The 15,831-nt window shown below is 39.9% G+C and overlaps 1 protein-coding gene across 1 annotated transcript in view; it reads right to left on the bottom strand.

Annotated features, from left to right (window-relative positions):
• SEC11A (SEC11 homolog A, signal peptidase complex subunit) overlaps positions 1-15,831 on the bottom strand; it is a 68,112-nt gene that overhangs the window by 26,536 nt on the left and 25,745 nt on the right. Inside the window, exons 3-4 of the mRNA XM_089655278.1 lie at positions 4,488-4,637; positions 3,876-3,995 (exon numbers count right to left, since the gene is read on the bottom strand). Coding sequence (XP_089511404.1) covers positions 3,876-3,995; positions 4,488-4,637 — 270 coding nt within the window. The remainder of the gene's footprint in view (positions 1-3,875; positions 3,996-4,487; positions 4,638-15,831) is intronic.

Genomic DNA, 15,831 nt, shown 5'->3' with positions numbered 1-15,831 from the left:
TCCTCCTGTCTCAGAATTAACCCTCTGTCCCCCCGTGAACTTTAAAGAAATCTTAGTGGGTTATTTTTATTATCCATTCAGGGACACAGAAATGTTTGCAATTCTTACAAAGGTGGGCCATCCAAAAGCGGTCCAACTGGAGGGATGAGCAATAGACACCAACAGATCCAACAGATGTATAGATTGGAGTACAAAAGTATCTGAAGGCATCAATGTCCTGAAAAAAGTCAGATAGAGATGGGTTAACCAGCTATGGAAATCGTCATGACCAAGAAAAAGGCACAGAGGATCAACGTTGTGCTCCCTGAAGGATCCATTGACCTCAATCAACGAAGTGGAGGGCCAACCAACCAAAAAGTGGAACATCATACTACCTGCATAGGTGAAAACTAGACCAACTAACATGGGTAACGAAGAAGGACATGTTAAATGGGCCAAGTTCCAAAGGAAACACAGATTTTAACAGATATACTGGGGTTCATTTACTAAAACTGGAGATTGCAAAATCTGGTGCAAGTGTGTATGGTAGCCAATCAGCTTCTAACTTCAGCTTGTTCAATTAAGCTTTGACAAAAACAACCTGCAGGCTGATTGGTTCCTAAGCAGAGCTGCACCCGATTTTGCACTCTCCAGTTTTAGTAAACCAATCCCACTATGTAAAATAGGGAAAACCCATTTAGGCAGAAAAAGCTTAAAGTGTTACTAAACCCTGGACCCTACATTCACTATATCTGGTCTCCCACAGTACAGACAACATGGAAATGCAATTATTTTAGTAAACAAACTGCTAAATACCCTTTCTTATCAGCAGTTAGAGCGGTCTTGTGACTTCAGCAGAGCACTGGTTAAAGCTTGTAGGAGTTTTCTTTCTGCTCTATTAGGATGTGAAAGTCCTGACCCTCTGTCTGGACAGTGCTGATTGGCCCTGTGCTGATCACATGCACTCTCCCCAAAAAAATAAAAACCTCTCTAGCAATACACACCAAACTGAGAACGTGCATGTGACTATGGATTCAGTCTGTATCAGGTGGTCATTTCAACAAGAGGAGGGGCAGAGAAGAAAGGCTCAAAACAGCCTTTTTACACAATGCAGAGGATTAACCCCTTAGGTTCCACAGTGAGTATAAAAGAATGCTTTACTGCATATACAAACTGATTTTATTGTTGTGAATTTAGTAACTTTAAAGCATTCTTACCCCAGGGTATACAGGAAAGATAGCTTGTACAAACCGAACATGTTCAGAAAGAGGACCAACCAGTCAAGAGCTAAAGTTTTAAAGTAATGTTAAAGTCATTCTTTAATAAAAATAAAAAATATATGTACCAGCAATGATATTACAGAGCGGTCTATTTCCTCTTCTTTTGGTGGTCCCCTTCCAGCGCTCTTCACTCCTCCCCAATTCCCGGTGCCCACATAGCAAGCTATGTGCTATGGGAGTACCCTTGCAAGCACGCTTCTGAATCGGGCTGTGGGTGTCCAGACACACAGTGTGGCTCGGCCATGCCAATACTCCCTCCTCACAGGATTTGATTCACAGCAGCAGGAGTCTATGGCTCCCTCTACTCTTGGTGAAGCCTATGTATGCACAAACACTGCTTTTGTGGCAAACTAAAATTGTTCATTCATCCTGCGAATCATGTCAGCCAAATGTTTAAAGGCAACCTTTCAAGTGGTTCTACTGGAACTGGAAGGGTAAGGCCCTTATGTTTAGCTGTTCCTAAATACTGATGTCAGTATTAGTAGTGCATTTTTGCTTTTATAGAACTAATTTAAAAACTGAAAAAAAAAATCCCCAGCATTTATTTTATCGCGATAGGGTTGTATTGTCAGCTAACAAAGCAGATTACATCATTTGTATATCAGTAGTTTTCTCTGCTTTAAGTAGACAAATATTAGCTGTTAGGCGTCATGCACACAGGACGTTTATTCAACTCTTCTAGAAGCCAGCAGCATTTTTGCAGAAAACATTCCTGACGCTTTTAAGTGTCTAAAGCTGTTACAATCTTTTACAGGTGTCAAACTCTTGGGCATTAAATCATTTTATTGGCCAGAAAAATTGTTAATTCTGGCCATGGAAATGAATTAATGCTGAAGTGCTAAATGTGTCTAGCTTTCAGCAACTTTAGGTAGCGTAAAGTATTTTTCTGCCCAAACTCTGCTGCTCCTGGATGCACTGGCAGTGTTTTTTTTTTCCCGTCACTAAAACCTTTTAAAAGTCTCTGTGTGCATAGACACATAGGATAACATGGAGGGGCATTTGGAAGCAGTAAAAAAAGAACATCCAATGCCCCTAAAAGTGGCTGCAAATACGCCCTGTGTGCATGAGGCCAGCAACCATGTCAAGACAGGGTGACTTCTATACAACATACCGGCTAAAAAATTATCTGCTCGTACCTTTCCAGCTTCCAGTGTGATAAAATACCGCCTTTTTGTTGCTTCCTGGCTTCTACAAATATTCAACCAGTTGAAAGGGTGCTTTACCTGCACCAGCTTTTCAAAACAATCATTTTTATTGCTGTCACAAGGAATGTAAGCATACCTTGTGACAGTAAATGCACAAGACAGGTACTCTTTATGGAGGGATCTGGGTTGTATAAGACCCCAAATCCCTCGCTTAAAAGCATTCAAAATACCAATGTCGGCGATTTTGAATGCTTTTGATTTTTTTAAAATGCCGCTGTTGACATCTGGGTAAAAAAAGGTTTAGGGGTGAGAAGGAAAGGACTGTTAGACAAGGAAGAAAGTAGGGAAGGGGACCACAGAGGCCCCTAAATTGTAACTGCACTTAAAGTGTTACTAAACCCACAACAGTAAAATCAGTCTGTATATGCAGTAAAGCAGCTTGTTATACTCACTGTGGAACCCAATGGGTTAATCCTCTGCATTGTGTGAAAAGGATGTTTGATCCTGTCTTCTCTGATCCTCCCCTTCTTTTACTGTCCCTAATCCATTTCCTGATAGAACAGAACCTTGGGGGGCAAGCTGAAAATGCTTAGTTATCTGTGTATTGCTCAGGAGTTTTTTTTTTTTTTCTGTGAATGCATGTGATCAGCACCAGGCCAATCAGCATTATACAGTGTCAGGGGTCCTGCAGCCTCATAGGACAATCGGGGAGGATGAAAACTCCTTCTACACGCTTTAACCAGTGCTCTTCTGGACACTCATAGAAGTCACATGACTGCTCTAACTGCTGATGGAAAAATGTATTTAGCAGTTTGCATTTACTAAAATAATTGCATTTCCATGCACTGTGGAAGACTGGATACAGTGAATGCAGGGTCTTGGGTTTAGTGACACTAACATCCTCAAAGTTGAGGGATAGAGATTTTCATGCTTAGGCAATTATTTATTTTGTAACTATAAAAGATGTGTATTATAATCTTTAGAGTAGAAAAAGGGACATTATCTATGAGTTTATAGAATGCTGAATCCTTGAGAACATGGCAACACTGAATGCGCCAAGAATGCCGTTTATGCAGACTGCCCTCAAATGTAATTTTGTGGTTATAGGAATGACTGATTGACAGAATCTCAAACTCTGCAACGAAGATGGCTTAACTGCTTTCATGTATATAAAATCCTTGGAGTATTTTTTTTTTGTGCTCAACAAAAATAGGTTGTCACACTTTAAAAACTAAAACACTCCTACTTCGGACTACTAGAACAAGTCATGCACAAAACAATTGACATAGTAACACACTTTATACGGTTATTGCTTATATAAGTTTTCTGTATTAACAGCAAATGTACATCAAATTTATTTTTATCCCATTTGCCAATAGGTTTGATGGAATACACCTTACGTGGAAATGCTGTACCCCTTCCAGTTCAAGGCATAATTTTATAAAGCACTGCTGACAGTTTATAAACTTACCCTCTTGCCCTTCCCACCACATCCTTCTTCTCCAGCCAGTTCTGTCCCTGCTTGTACAACCCTCGATCATCCACGGCATTGTTGTCTCCCTTTGTCAGAAATTTGATGTCTCCATTTTCCCTTAATCAGAAATATCTATTATTATAAATGCAATATATGATGCAGTACAAGGATGTAACAAAATACAGTCCTTCCTTATAGAAGGCCCTGGTTTATTCACCAAATAAAGCCTGGCTGTACATTGCCCAATTTGGACAGGTACGGATTAGGTCTGGGAAGGGTTAAGACAGGTGTGTGAAGGCATTCCCATCATTATTCCAAAGTGCTATTTACCAAATTGTGAAAAAATCTTTGCGCATGCTGTTTCTTTGCTTTCACAAGGGAAGGAAACGTTGACTCGCATGTGCTGTCAGTGAACATTAGCTAAATTACACAAATGGCCACACTGGGGCTCCACGGGGATCTGTCTAAAGACTAACATAGGTACTAGTAGGCTCAACATAATACCTGCACTTCAGTAAGATTGACACCTTAGAAAATGTTTCAAGATCAAGTCCGGATCATTTTTAAAATCTGACTACTCAGATTTCATCAACTTAAGCAGGCACTCACTTTTCATGAATTTTCAGAACACGATGTACAATCGGTATCTCTCTTCCTTCTATTCTGAATACCACTATTTCACCCACTCGAATAGGATCATCCACACGATTGGTCAAGAAAAGCAAGTCTCCCCTGTGGAACGCGGGCTCCATGCTGCCACTGTGGAGAAGATGATGTACAGAGTTAGCACAATTTTTAATCACTAGGAGATTGAGGAACAACATTTCTGAAGCAGAGCATATTTAACCAGATCTCAGACTAAATAGCAAATTGCATGCCTAGGAATAATTTTACCTGCCAATATATTTATTATTCTAGACATCCAAATTTGTGATTTACACACTGCCAACCTGCAGAGCCAGAAAGAAGGGTGGCAACACTTTGTCCATTAGAGACAAGGAATACAGGCACACCCCTGTGAAAAAAACGCAAAACAAAAAACAATTGACCTATCTGAGACTCTGCTACAAAATACATAAATATGTTAAAAGAAAATTATGGGGTACATAATAAAAAAGGACAAGAACACATACTCCCCTCCATGCTACAGCATCTGTCTGACAGTCCAGTTGTCCCAAGCTGGCTCTAAGACCAAAAATCGATTGATCACATGACTGCGGATCAATGAGCTCTCGTTCTGCTCACAGCAGAGAACAGTGACTGCAAGTCAATGCTTCCAGCACTCGGTGTAGAATCAGGCTCGGAAGGGGGCAGGTGTGGCTGACTCAGGCGCACCATGAAAAGGCGGAGCCAGTAGTCAATCAGGTAGTTGGATGGATCCCAACAGTATTGTTGGGATCCTTATAGAACTTTGCATGGCACTGCCCCATCAGCTGATGGGCAACAGCCCGCTATCAGCTGACTCTGGGTCACAGGGGAACCAGTATATGCACAAATATGTAAAGCCCCACTTAAGAGACATATTTATATCAAACATCACAATCTATGGAGCTTGCTACTGGGTTCTAACACAAATGCAAACACAAGCAGCTAAACTTCATTCATTTTTCGATTACATATGCAGATATAAGAAAATAATTACAGACTCAGTGGGGTTTATTTACTAAAGCTGGAGAGTGCAAAATAAGACTCACTTCTGCATGGAAACCAATCAGCTTCCAGGTTTCATTGCCAAAGCTTCATTGAACAAGCTGAGGTTAATAGCTGATTGGTTTCTATGCAGAAGGGAGTCTGATATTGGACTCTCCAGCTTTAGTAAATAAACCCCAGTATGTCGTCTGCACTGGCTGCTAAACACTGCAATGTAGTTTTAAGGCCTCACAAGATTGCACTTTGCGACGTTTGTAAAATCATGAGAATTTGTGCATGTTCGTGAAATGATATACATTTACAAAACAGGCAAAAAACATGTCATGCACTTGCTATTCAGTGGTAACTGCAGCCCAAATGCAGTAGGCGTGTTTTCACAAAAAAAAAAAAAAAAAAAAAAAAGCATGGTTAAATGTTTGGCGCTTAAACATGCATGAGCCAGTTTGCCGCACTTGTCATGCATAGGGCAGCCCAATTAAAATGAATGGGCTGACCTATGCAGAAAAAAAATGTACAAAAATGCATATAGTGTGAAAGAGACCTAAAGTTTCCTCAAAAAGTCACTGGCTTTACCCTGACACAAATCCACCTGCAGCACATGTGAGATCTTAAATAGTGGCCGTTTCCAACATGAAACGTTGCTGAAAAAAGAACAACTGCTATTGGTATGGGCAGACCAGTGGCTAATTGCACCATTTAATAGCAAAACCTAGAAGCACTAGGGTTATTGGTTTGAATCCCAACCACGGCACTACCTGCATGGAGTTTGCATGTTCTCCCTGTGCCAGCGTGGGTTTCCTCCAGGCACTCAGTTTTCCTCCCACACTCCCAACACATGCTGGTAGGTTAATTGGCTCCTGTCTAAATTGACCCTAGTCGATTGTTTAGCCAACAGGCTGAAGTAGAGTAAACAAAGAAAAACTAAGTGTATGGTTACTTTTACCATGCCTTGTTCTATGCGGTGTCTCTGGCCAAGGTGGCCTCTTGCTAGAGGCAGGTTTTTGCTTCTTTATGTCAGAGCCTCCAGCAAGGGGAGCAGTGAGCAGTACAGTATTGACATTTCAAGTCCCCCTTTAAATCTGAGACTAACAGAGGCAGTAATGCTTTTGATCTCATACTGCAGATATGCAGCTAGCTATGAGGTTGTAGGCACCCTAACATACCAGGAGATGCCCTCACATATTAAGAGGAATTACAGAAAAATTGTTGATTTTCAATGTACTGCTGAGGCAAAACTAAAACTTTTAAAATGTTCCCTATAACGTAGCAAAATTTTACTTTAATTATTATCTCCAAATAAATCCAACACAGATAATAGAAACAAAAAAATGGGAAAAAACACCACCCCTTACCATATAAACAAACACCATAAAATCACAGAACAACCTAGGGGCTTCAACATTACAACATGAACAAAATTTGCTTACATCTTAAACACAATAGGAATACTTTAGCTTTTTTTTTTTAAATATCTATATACACGTCTCTACAAGGGTTGTATGAATTATCTTCCAGCTTAAAAACCTATTACACTATAAGCTGCTTTTGTAGAAGTTGCCCTGCGGTAATGCATCTCTATTTGTGTCATCTATTTTGAAGTCTGTATCCTATAGCTTCCCAGCCAAACTGCACTACACGGAAGAGTCTAGCTATGCATTTGTTGCACAAAGCAAGGAGATCTTAGGCTGTAATGAGAGTTATTTAAAAAAAAAATATATTCTTAAAGTGGCCATGTAAAATTTGCAGATTCAGTTCTGTAGCAGAGATATCGGACACGTGCTAGTTATAGCAGAAGGCTCATTTATCAGAGTGCAATAAACAAGGTGTCTCATGTCCACATTACCTATTCATTAGTCTAATAAAAAAAAACAAAAAACAACTCTTTCTTATTATACATGACCTTCTGCCCAAAGCACAAGAAAATGATCACAAGGTCTCTGCCTTTTGGGTTATTTTAGTCTTTATAGATTGTAGAATATATTATCTACACCAAACATGCCTGGGAGATTTACATATGGAACAGATGTTGAAAGAAGTACATTATGCAATACTACGAAGCAAGAAGCAGAGCTTTACCATGTACTGTGAATCGATGACAGCTTAATATAGTAGATTTTTACGAAGATCCCAGCTCATGTCCCTCAACACCATGGCATGCTTAAGCCAGCAAAACATGGATCAAAATTCGTCCAGGTCAGCAGGGACCAGATAAATTTTGATCCATGTATCAAATGTGGTTGTACAGAGGTCAATCTACCGATCAACTTCTGTACAAGCGCCTTTTCGGATTTCCCAGCTTGATCAGCACTGCAGGCTATATGATCAATGTATTCTAATAACTCCCTGCTGTCAGAATACAAAGACTCAGCAAGGAGGATTCCTGCACCCAAGTCGAGTGTCAAGATGGGGGAATCTGGTCAGTTTTTTCATTCAACCCACTGGCTGAACAAAAAAAAAACCTAACCCAATCTATGGGCTGCCTTGCAGAAGTCTATAGTACCAGATTTATGCTTGAACCCAGAGCCAACAGTTTTAGCTGCAGATTTTGGGACACAAGCCATGCAGGAAAGAGTAAGTCACAACCTTAACCTGGCCATATACCGCTCAAATTTCAGACGATTCAGACTGTTGACACCACCACAATTGTCGAACAGTGACTGCATCCTATCAGATACAGTCACTGTTCAGGTATCAGGTATATTAGGCAGCCATAAGTGTCACATCTGCTTCAATACACAGCAGCTGTGTAACACTTATTACTTCCAACCTTCCCAACCCTTCCAGACATCCGATGTTAAAGTGGGTCTAAAGCCAGAACATTTCTTACCTTACTGCATTTCCTGCATTAAGGTAAGAAATGTTTTAATGCAGTCTGTCCTCCCCTTCCCTGTATGAGGTGTAAGAAAGGGGAGAAGAGATCCAGTGCTAGGCATGGCAGCATCTCCTCTCTCCTCTTCACCCAGGACTCTAGCAGCAGCAGGAGCCATTGGTGGCTGCATAGACACACACAGCTTGGGAGCGAGTATGCACTGTGTGCCCACATAACAAGTGGTTTGCTATGGGGGCACATAAAAAAAAGTAGGAGCGAAAAACGGCAGCGGGGGACCCTAGAAGTGGAGGTTTGGGGGGCTCTCTGTGCAAAACCATTACACAGAGCAGGTAAGTATAACATATAACCCTAACACAAAATCTGCTTATATTCTAGAGGATTTTTGAGCAAACCTTTGTACAAACATTCTTAAGAATAATTGTATCTAAATGTCGATCGAAAAGTACTTCAAAGTTTTGATTGCTTTTAACATTCAATTTTGGAATGAATGGAATTTCCTGAACATAAACCACATACACTGTTAGAGTTTTTGTGTGAAAAAAAATCCATCCTGCTCGAATTTTCTCATCAGTGTGATTGGAAATAAACATAGATTTGATCCCAAAATGGTTAGGGAATTGAATAATTATTCTTTAAATGAAAAATTTGGAATGAAACACTACTATTGCAAAGCCAGATTTAGACTACATGTCCCCTTTTATTTGATTAGACTCATGGTTTTTAGCCCCAAAATCTCTAGAATGCCAATGGAAATCTGTAAAAACACAGATTTCTGACCATCACAATCTGGTTATTGTTACTAGTTTGTATGTAGCCATCTCCTTATGTCAAAAGGTTGAAAAGAAGAGCTAGTGCACTGTTTATATTAGGAAGCTGTCATGGCAATACTGAGAGAGCAAAGAGAGTGAGATAAAGCTGTCAAAAATCCGACTACAATCTAATATGAACTTTGAGGATGAATTTCTCTAGTGTCTGCAGCTACAGAGGTCAGTAAGGGCTTCTTTTAAAGTAGTCCTAAAGGCTCAAAGTTTTCGTTTTTTTTACATTAACGCATTCTCTGCATTAAAGTAAAAAACCTTCTCTGAACAAGATCCCTCCAGCCCCTCCTAAACACTGAGCCAAATCTTGATCCAGCACTGTGCTCGAGAGCAGCAGCTGCCTCTGCCCTCTCTCTATCCTCACAGGAGAGAGGCAGCAGTGGGAGCCATTGGCTTCTGCTGTGGTCAACCAAATCCTGTGACGAAGGAGCATGTCCAAGACGTGCTAACTGCGTCTATGGACGCAGTTGGCCAGACTCGGGATCAAGCCCACATGAGTAACCCCACAGGAATTGGATTCCTATGGGGGTACACTCCAAGAGAGCTGGCAGGGGACCCAAGAAGAGGAGGATCAGGGCTGCTTTATGCAAAACCATTGCACAGAGCAGGTAACTATGACATGTTTACTATTTTTTAAAAATCTGAATGCTTAGAAGTCACTTTAAAGTTCATCCACTGCCTGGTACAAATATGTAAATTTAGGCTTTATTCACATGGTTGTGTCGTCTCACCAGTTAACGTTAACAGCTTTAGATCTATACGCAGATCTGGTGTCATTGTCCCGCTTTCCCCTACTAACCTACCTCTTCCTACCATTACCCATCTGCTACACTCGCCCCTACTCATGCTTTCTCTTCTTTTTTTCACCTTACCATAGTTCTAACAAAGGATTACCAACCTGCAATATCTAACTCTACATAAACTGTAGCATAACTCACATCCAGTCTATAGACCCTCTACCATTATACACAAGTCTGATAACATATTAGGCAAACTAAATCTGAGAAATCTCTTCTGTCCAGCTATACCATTTGATCTTCTTTTACTTGCTTTTATTAATCAGTAGCCCTTTCTAACCTTGGCAATTATATGTTCACTCATATAATTATTTTGAAATAATCTTTACCTTGCAACTGTAATTGCTGTCTCTTTGTTCAGAGCAACCTTTATTAAACCAAATTCAATAAGAAGTATTGAAATAAAGTTATGCAGTGAAAGAGCATGTGTATTTTCTGTTGCCAGAAAAAAATGTAAAAAGGGCCTGTTTGTATGTGCCTGAACTGTTAAATCTTTGTAACAAAAATGGTACCACTAGTAATCGGGTTTAAAAAAAAAAAAATGGAGATGAGAAATCAAGCTGTGGGACAAGTAGAATATTATCAAAAAGGAACATGTATTTTCTTAAAGCGGAACTAAATTGTATCTCAGCACCACAAACTGCTTTAGTCCTCATGCACACTGGGCGTTTTATAACCGGTAGCGTTAGCCTGTATAAGTCTCGGTAAAAATGCGAGTTTTTTAGCATTTTTGCATTAGCGTTTAACCGTGTTTTTCGCATTAGCGGTTTTTACAAAATACAAAAATAAAATGTTGGCTAACAAAATAGCTCCGAAACGCTGGTTTGCAGTGTTTTGCCAAATTTAACAGCGTTAGGAGTGTTTTTACAGCTAATAAACTCCTCTAGAAACCAACTAGTTCTGGGTTTTTTTCCAGCCAAAAAACTTTGATGAAAGCCTATGTGTTTTTGAACACATGGGATAACATGCTGGGAAGTTTACTGGGTGTAGAAAAAAACGCCAAAAGCCAAAAACAGCAGCTGTAAAAAAGTCCAGTGTGCACGAGGCCTTATTTTCTTAAATCAGTTTAAAAAACAGCCCCCCACATTTATAGCGGTGACCATCTTGAGTAAGGGCAGATGATTCACATAACATTTATGGAATCCATCTGCCCTTAGTTTATCATGCGTTCATCAAGTGACTGGACTGAAGCACCCTTAGATTAGGCAGTATACACATCTTTCCTTTACATGCTAGTTAGTATAGGGCTTAGAATGGGGATGGGAGCAGGTTTAGGCTTAGACAGGTTTAGGCTGGACTTCTGCTTTAAGGATTAAAAATTCTTTAGTTGTTCAAGGTAACTTAGTACAGCAGATGAAAGACACCCCATGTAGACTTGGAAGATGTCTAGTGGCTACATCAGCTAAAGATGGCCAGACTAACAGATTCCTCCATCTGCACAAACGAAGTGGATGGAGGAATCCCCCCACTGGGACACTGTACTCTGCCAACTGCACTTGTTTCTGTCAGAATACAGGCAGTCCCTGGGTTACAAACAAGACAGGTTCTGTAGGTTTGTTCTTAGGTTGATGCAAGTTGGCACAGATCGTTCCAACAGTTGGTACTTTTTTTTAGGTGCAACTCCAGCCCAAAAAAAATTTTAAGTTTTGGATAGCAATGGGAAGGATTAACTGGCCATACAGTGATGTGAGATTGTAACAGTAGTGGTGTGAACCTCCTGCGCTCCCAAGTGTTTCAACTGTATAAAAAACACCAGGAGAAGCTGCTAACATTAAATCATATACCAGTGATTGTGATAAATAAATACAATAAAAAATGTAGCGCTACTCCTTTAGGTACATACACACACACATATATATATATAATAAATTAATTAGTGATGTGTAAGCTCAAAATTACATCAAATTAAATAAAAAGTAATGTGATAGTGATATCAATTAAAATTAATTGGTGCCCATTACTCATTAGATCTACAAAGTTAAATCAGATAACTTAAAACATGTGAAAAAACATTTTCATATATATATATATATATATATATATATATATATATATATATATATATATAATTCTGTGAATATAAAATCACACGTGCCTCTCGTGTAGTGAAAAAACCACAATATAGCAGTAAATAAAACAGTGCTCTCAAAGGGCTCTGAGGAAGTCACATGACATTGTGACGCAACGCGTCGGCCTGACGTGGTGACGTATTTCCGGCGTGGCGGCCATCTTGGTACACCTGTACACCCAGCTGTACACCCATACATACATGCCCTCATCCGAAAGCATGAGGTTTTGAATTGGATACGGCTGCCACGTGAGTGAGAAAGTTTTTTGTTATCTGTCCCTACTTCATAAATAAAATATACTGCACTATGGGAGGATCTATTTTATGTCTCATTTGAGAGATTGATGTTTTTTCACATGTTTTAAGTTATCTGATTTAACTTTGTAGATCTAATGAGTAATGGGCACCAATTAACTTTAATTGATATCACTATCACATTAATTTTTATTTAATTTGATGTAATTTTGAGCTTACACATCACTAATTAATTTATTATATATATATGTGTGTATGTACCTAAAGGAGTAGCGCTACATATTTTATTGTATTTAGTGATGTGAGATTGCTGACAGATCTGCTGGACAGTAGGTGGCAGCATGCGGTGAGCAGCAAGATGGCCGCTCAGCAGTTTCCGGGATCAGCGTGACGTCACGCCGCCTCCATTCCTAAGTATGAGTCATATGCAAGTCAAATGTTTGTAACTTATGGATTGCCTATACACTGATCAGCAACTGCTGATTGAGAAGTTTTCCTACATTTGCCTTCAACAGAAGTCGGTCAAACGATCGAGCAGGGACAATCAAACACACAGTGACGTCACTCTCTCCACCTAATCCAATCACAGAATGCTTTGCATTCATTCAGAAGATGCAAAGCATTCTCTGAATGGCACGCATGCTGAGCAGCCGAAAACCTATGTTCACAATGCATCAGGCCAGACGCTGAGCCCCAGCTTCCAGGGGCAGTGGCCAGGTATGGTATATGTATAGTTACATTGGTCCAGCTAGGAAAAACATAACTATTGATAAAATATCTATAGCTGGAAGTCTTCTTTAAAAAATCATGTGGTTTCACAGAGAACATTACGCCCTCTTCATGAGGATGAAGTTTCAGTAAAAAGAACAAGGAGTTTTGTAAGAGATAGTATTGCCCCTGCAGAGCCCTGACATCATTGAGTCTGTCTGGAATCACAAAAAGAGACCGAAGCAACAGAGACAGTCTAAAGCTACAGAAGAACTATGGTTAGTGCTCTTAGAGGCTTAGAACAATCTACCTGTCAAGTTCCTTAAAAAAATTGTATGCAAGTGTATTTCAGAGAACTGATGCTGATTTAGAGGCAAAGAGTACACATACCAATTACTGATTTGATCGTTTTTTATTCTATGAATGCATTTGTATGTTGTGAATTGACAAATACTATTAAATACACTATTTAAGATAGCATCCTCATATTACAGCATTTTTTCCCACAAGTGTCTAAAACTTAAACACAATTTTACAAGCTAGCACTATGTATTGTGCCTATTCCACAAATAGTTTCTATTTATTGTTCTGTGAGGTATAGATTTACATCAAAGAACACCTGCAGTTTGTCTGTGGTGTCAAAGGGCAAGTAGGTCCATATCTTGAAGAACGGACTATTTGCTTTTCCAATCCATGCTTTAAGAAAAATACATAAAACCTTTTGTTAGCATTTTACAACCACCTTCCCTGATTGCTCTTAAAGACTGAGCATGCTGCCACTTCACAAACATGCTTCCTGATATTTACACAAACAGAAGGGTACATCATATGAAGACCAGACAACACGTCTAACTGACCTTTAAAAGGTAATCTTCACTAATTTGACAGGTTTCGCAAGTATTTGCTTTATTAAGCCATCAATCACAATAAATAGATCTATGCACCGAGTGGCAGGAAATAGAAATAAATAAATGGGCAATTGTGATAAGTAAAGGGTAAGGTGATTAGCAATGAAAGCTTGAAGACAGAACTGAATGATCTCGCAGAATGAATATTATCTGTAAAATTTGCATAATTCCGATTAGCTACCAGTCGATGAAGCAAAGATAATAAATGCAGGGCTATTAATCTGAGAAGTACATAGATAAATTCAAAATAACTTCTCTAAATCTCTCCTAGATTTAACAATAGGTCTAGAGAAGCACAGTCACTAATTAAACCATTTCCTGATCACAGGGCTATGACTGAAACTCAGAACCAGTTAATTTTAGGATCTGAAGCTATGGTATTAGACAGCAGATATAGTATATAGATGTCACAAAGCCAGGGGCGGACTGACCATTTGGAAACTCGGGCACTGCCCAAGGGCCCGGGGTCAGCATGAGATACTGGGCGGGTGGCCACTTTTATGCATGTTTGAGTTTTTGGTACGTGGGTGCACTAGGGCCCTGGTTGCCATTGTGCTACATGCTGGGGTCCAGTGCACTCCTTTGCCTTTAAGAGGGGTGGCTCCCTCAGGTCCACCTGCCCATGATCTATCCATTAAATGCATGTGCCTCTACTATGGGGACTCACAAATTTTAGAGTTAGGACCACAGATTACCAGGGTGCCGTGTCGTGGCTCTGTGGCTTACGTATGTATTTGCAAATGTGTGCTAACTAAACCCCTGTTATAAACGCATACTGTTAGACAGGTTAATTCGGTTGTTAGCAAGCTGGCTGGCAAGTTGTCCAAGAACATTGTTCTCTCCCCTTTATTCAGCATGAGATACCCCTGGTTTGGGCAAGGACACAGGGGCCCCATGATCCCCTATTGCCTTGGGGCCCCATGAGTTGTCAGACCGCCCCTGCACAAAGCTTCAAGTTTAAGGTCCTCGTTTCCTTACAGTTTGTAAATGAAAAAAAAAAAAAGAGCAAAGGTTACAATTGCTGAGCAGTTAAGATGAACCTGCCAAGAGGAATGGGGAGTTGCCCATTTGCTGATTTGTTTTTGAAGGGACAGACTGAGGATGGCCTGGGTCTTGGCTTCACCCTCTAGTACAGGGGTAGGGAAATACTGAAGATGGATATTTACCTGAATAACATGGAAGATAATTAAAAAATAAATAAATAAATAAAATAAATCACCAGAGTGCAGCATGGTTTTTTTTGGTTTTTTTTAGGGAATAAACCGGTTTGGCCCCCATTAAAAATTAGAGTAAATCCGCTCTTGCTGAGGGAAAAAAAAAAAAAAAAAACATTTCCCTCTGGGGATCTCTACATTGCAAGGATTTTAACAAACTTTGCTGCAGAGTCCTACTTTTTGGTATTCTGAATAAATAACGGTTTGTCTGTGTCCATGTGCAGTGTGAATCTGTATGGGATTTTATAATTCTCAATCAGCTGCTGAACCTGCAGCACTCTAATGAGGAACGTGGCAGGGTCTGTATATCCCTTTAGAAGCGACTTCCCTTTGGTAGTATCTCACCAACAAGGATACTTTTGTTGCAGGGGATGCTCAAAATCTGACTTGTATCTTAGTGCAGACTTGAGAAAATCAATGAGCCAAATCACACAAGCAGGAAATGAAGTTTCTGGTGAAGGGGGCTGCATTCTGAACACCATCTGTTTACAGCAGGTAGCCACATTGCATAGCATTTTACAGAAAATGATAGCGCTGACTTGTCCTATGTCACAGTTGTACACACTATATTTTATATTTTTTTAGTTTGCTACTTTTTTCCCACGAAAGTGGAGTTACCCTTTAAGGAAGGACTGGCACAAGAACACACCCAAGGCAGCTTTTTTCCAAGAAAATTAGTTTTAAAACCATTCTGTTATCCATCCC

This window comes from Staurois parvus, unplaced genomic scaffold (genome assembly GCF_062004578.1).
Source record: "Staurois parvus isolate SC_StPar_1 unplaced genomic scaffold, SC_StPar_1.0 ptg000832l, whole genome shotgun sequence".
Taxonomy (NCBI): Eukaryota; Metazoa; Chordata; class Amphibia; order Anura; family Ranidae; genus Staurois; species Staurois parvus.
Note: the sequence above shows the minus strand (reverse complement) of the source record. Positions and strands in the feature narration are given on the sequence as shown.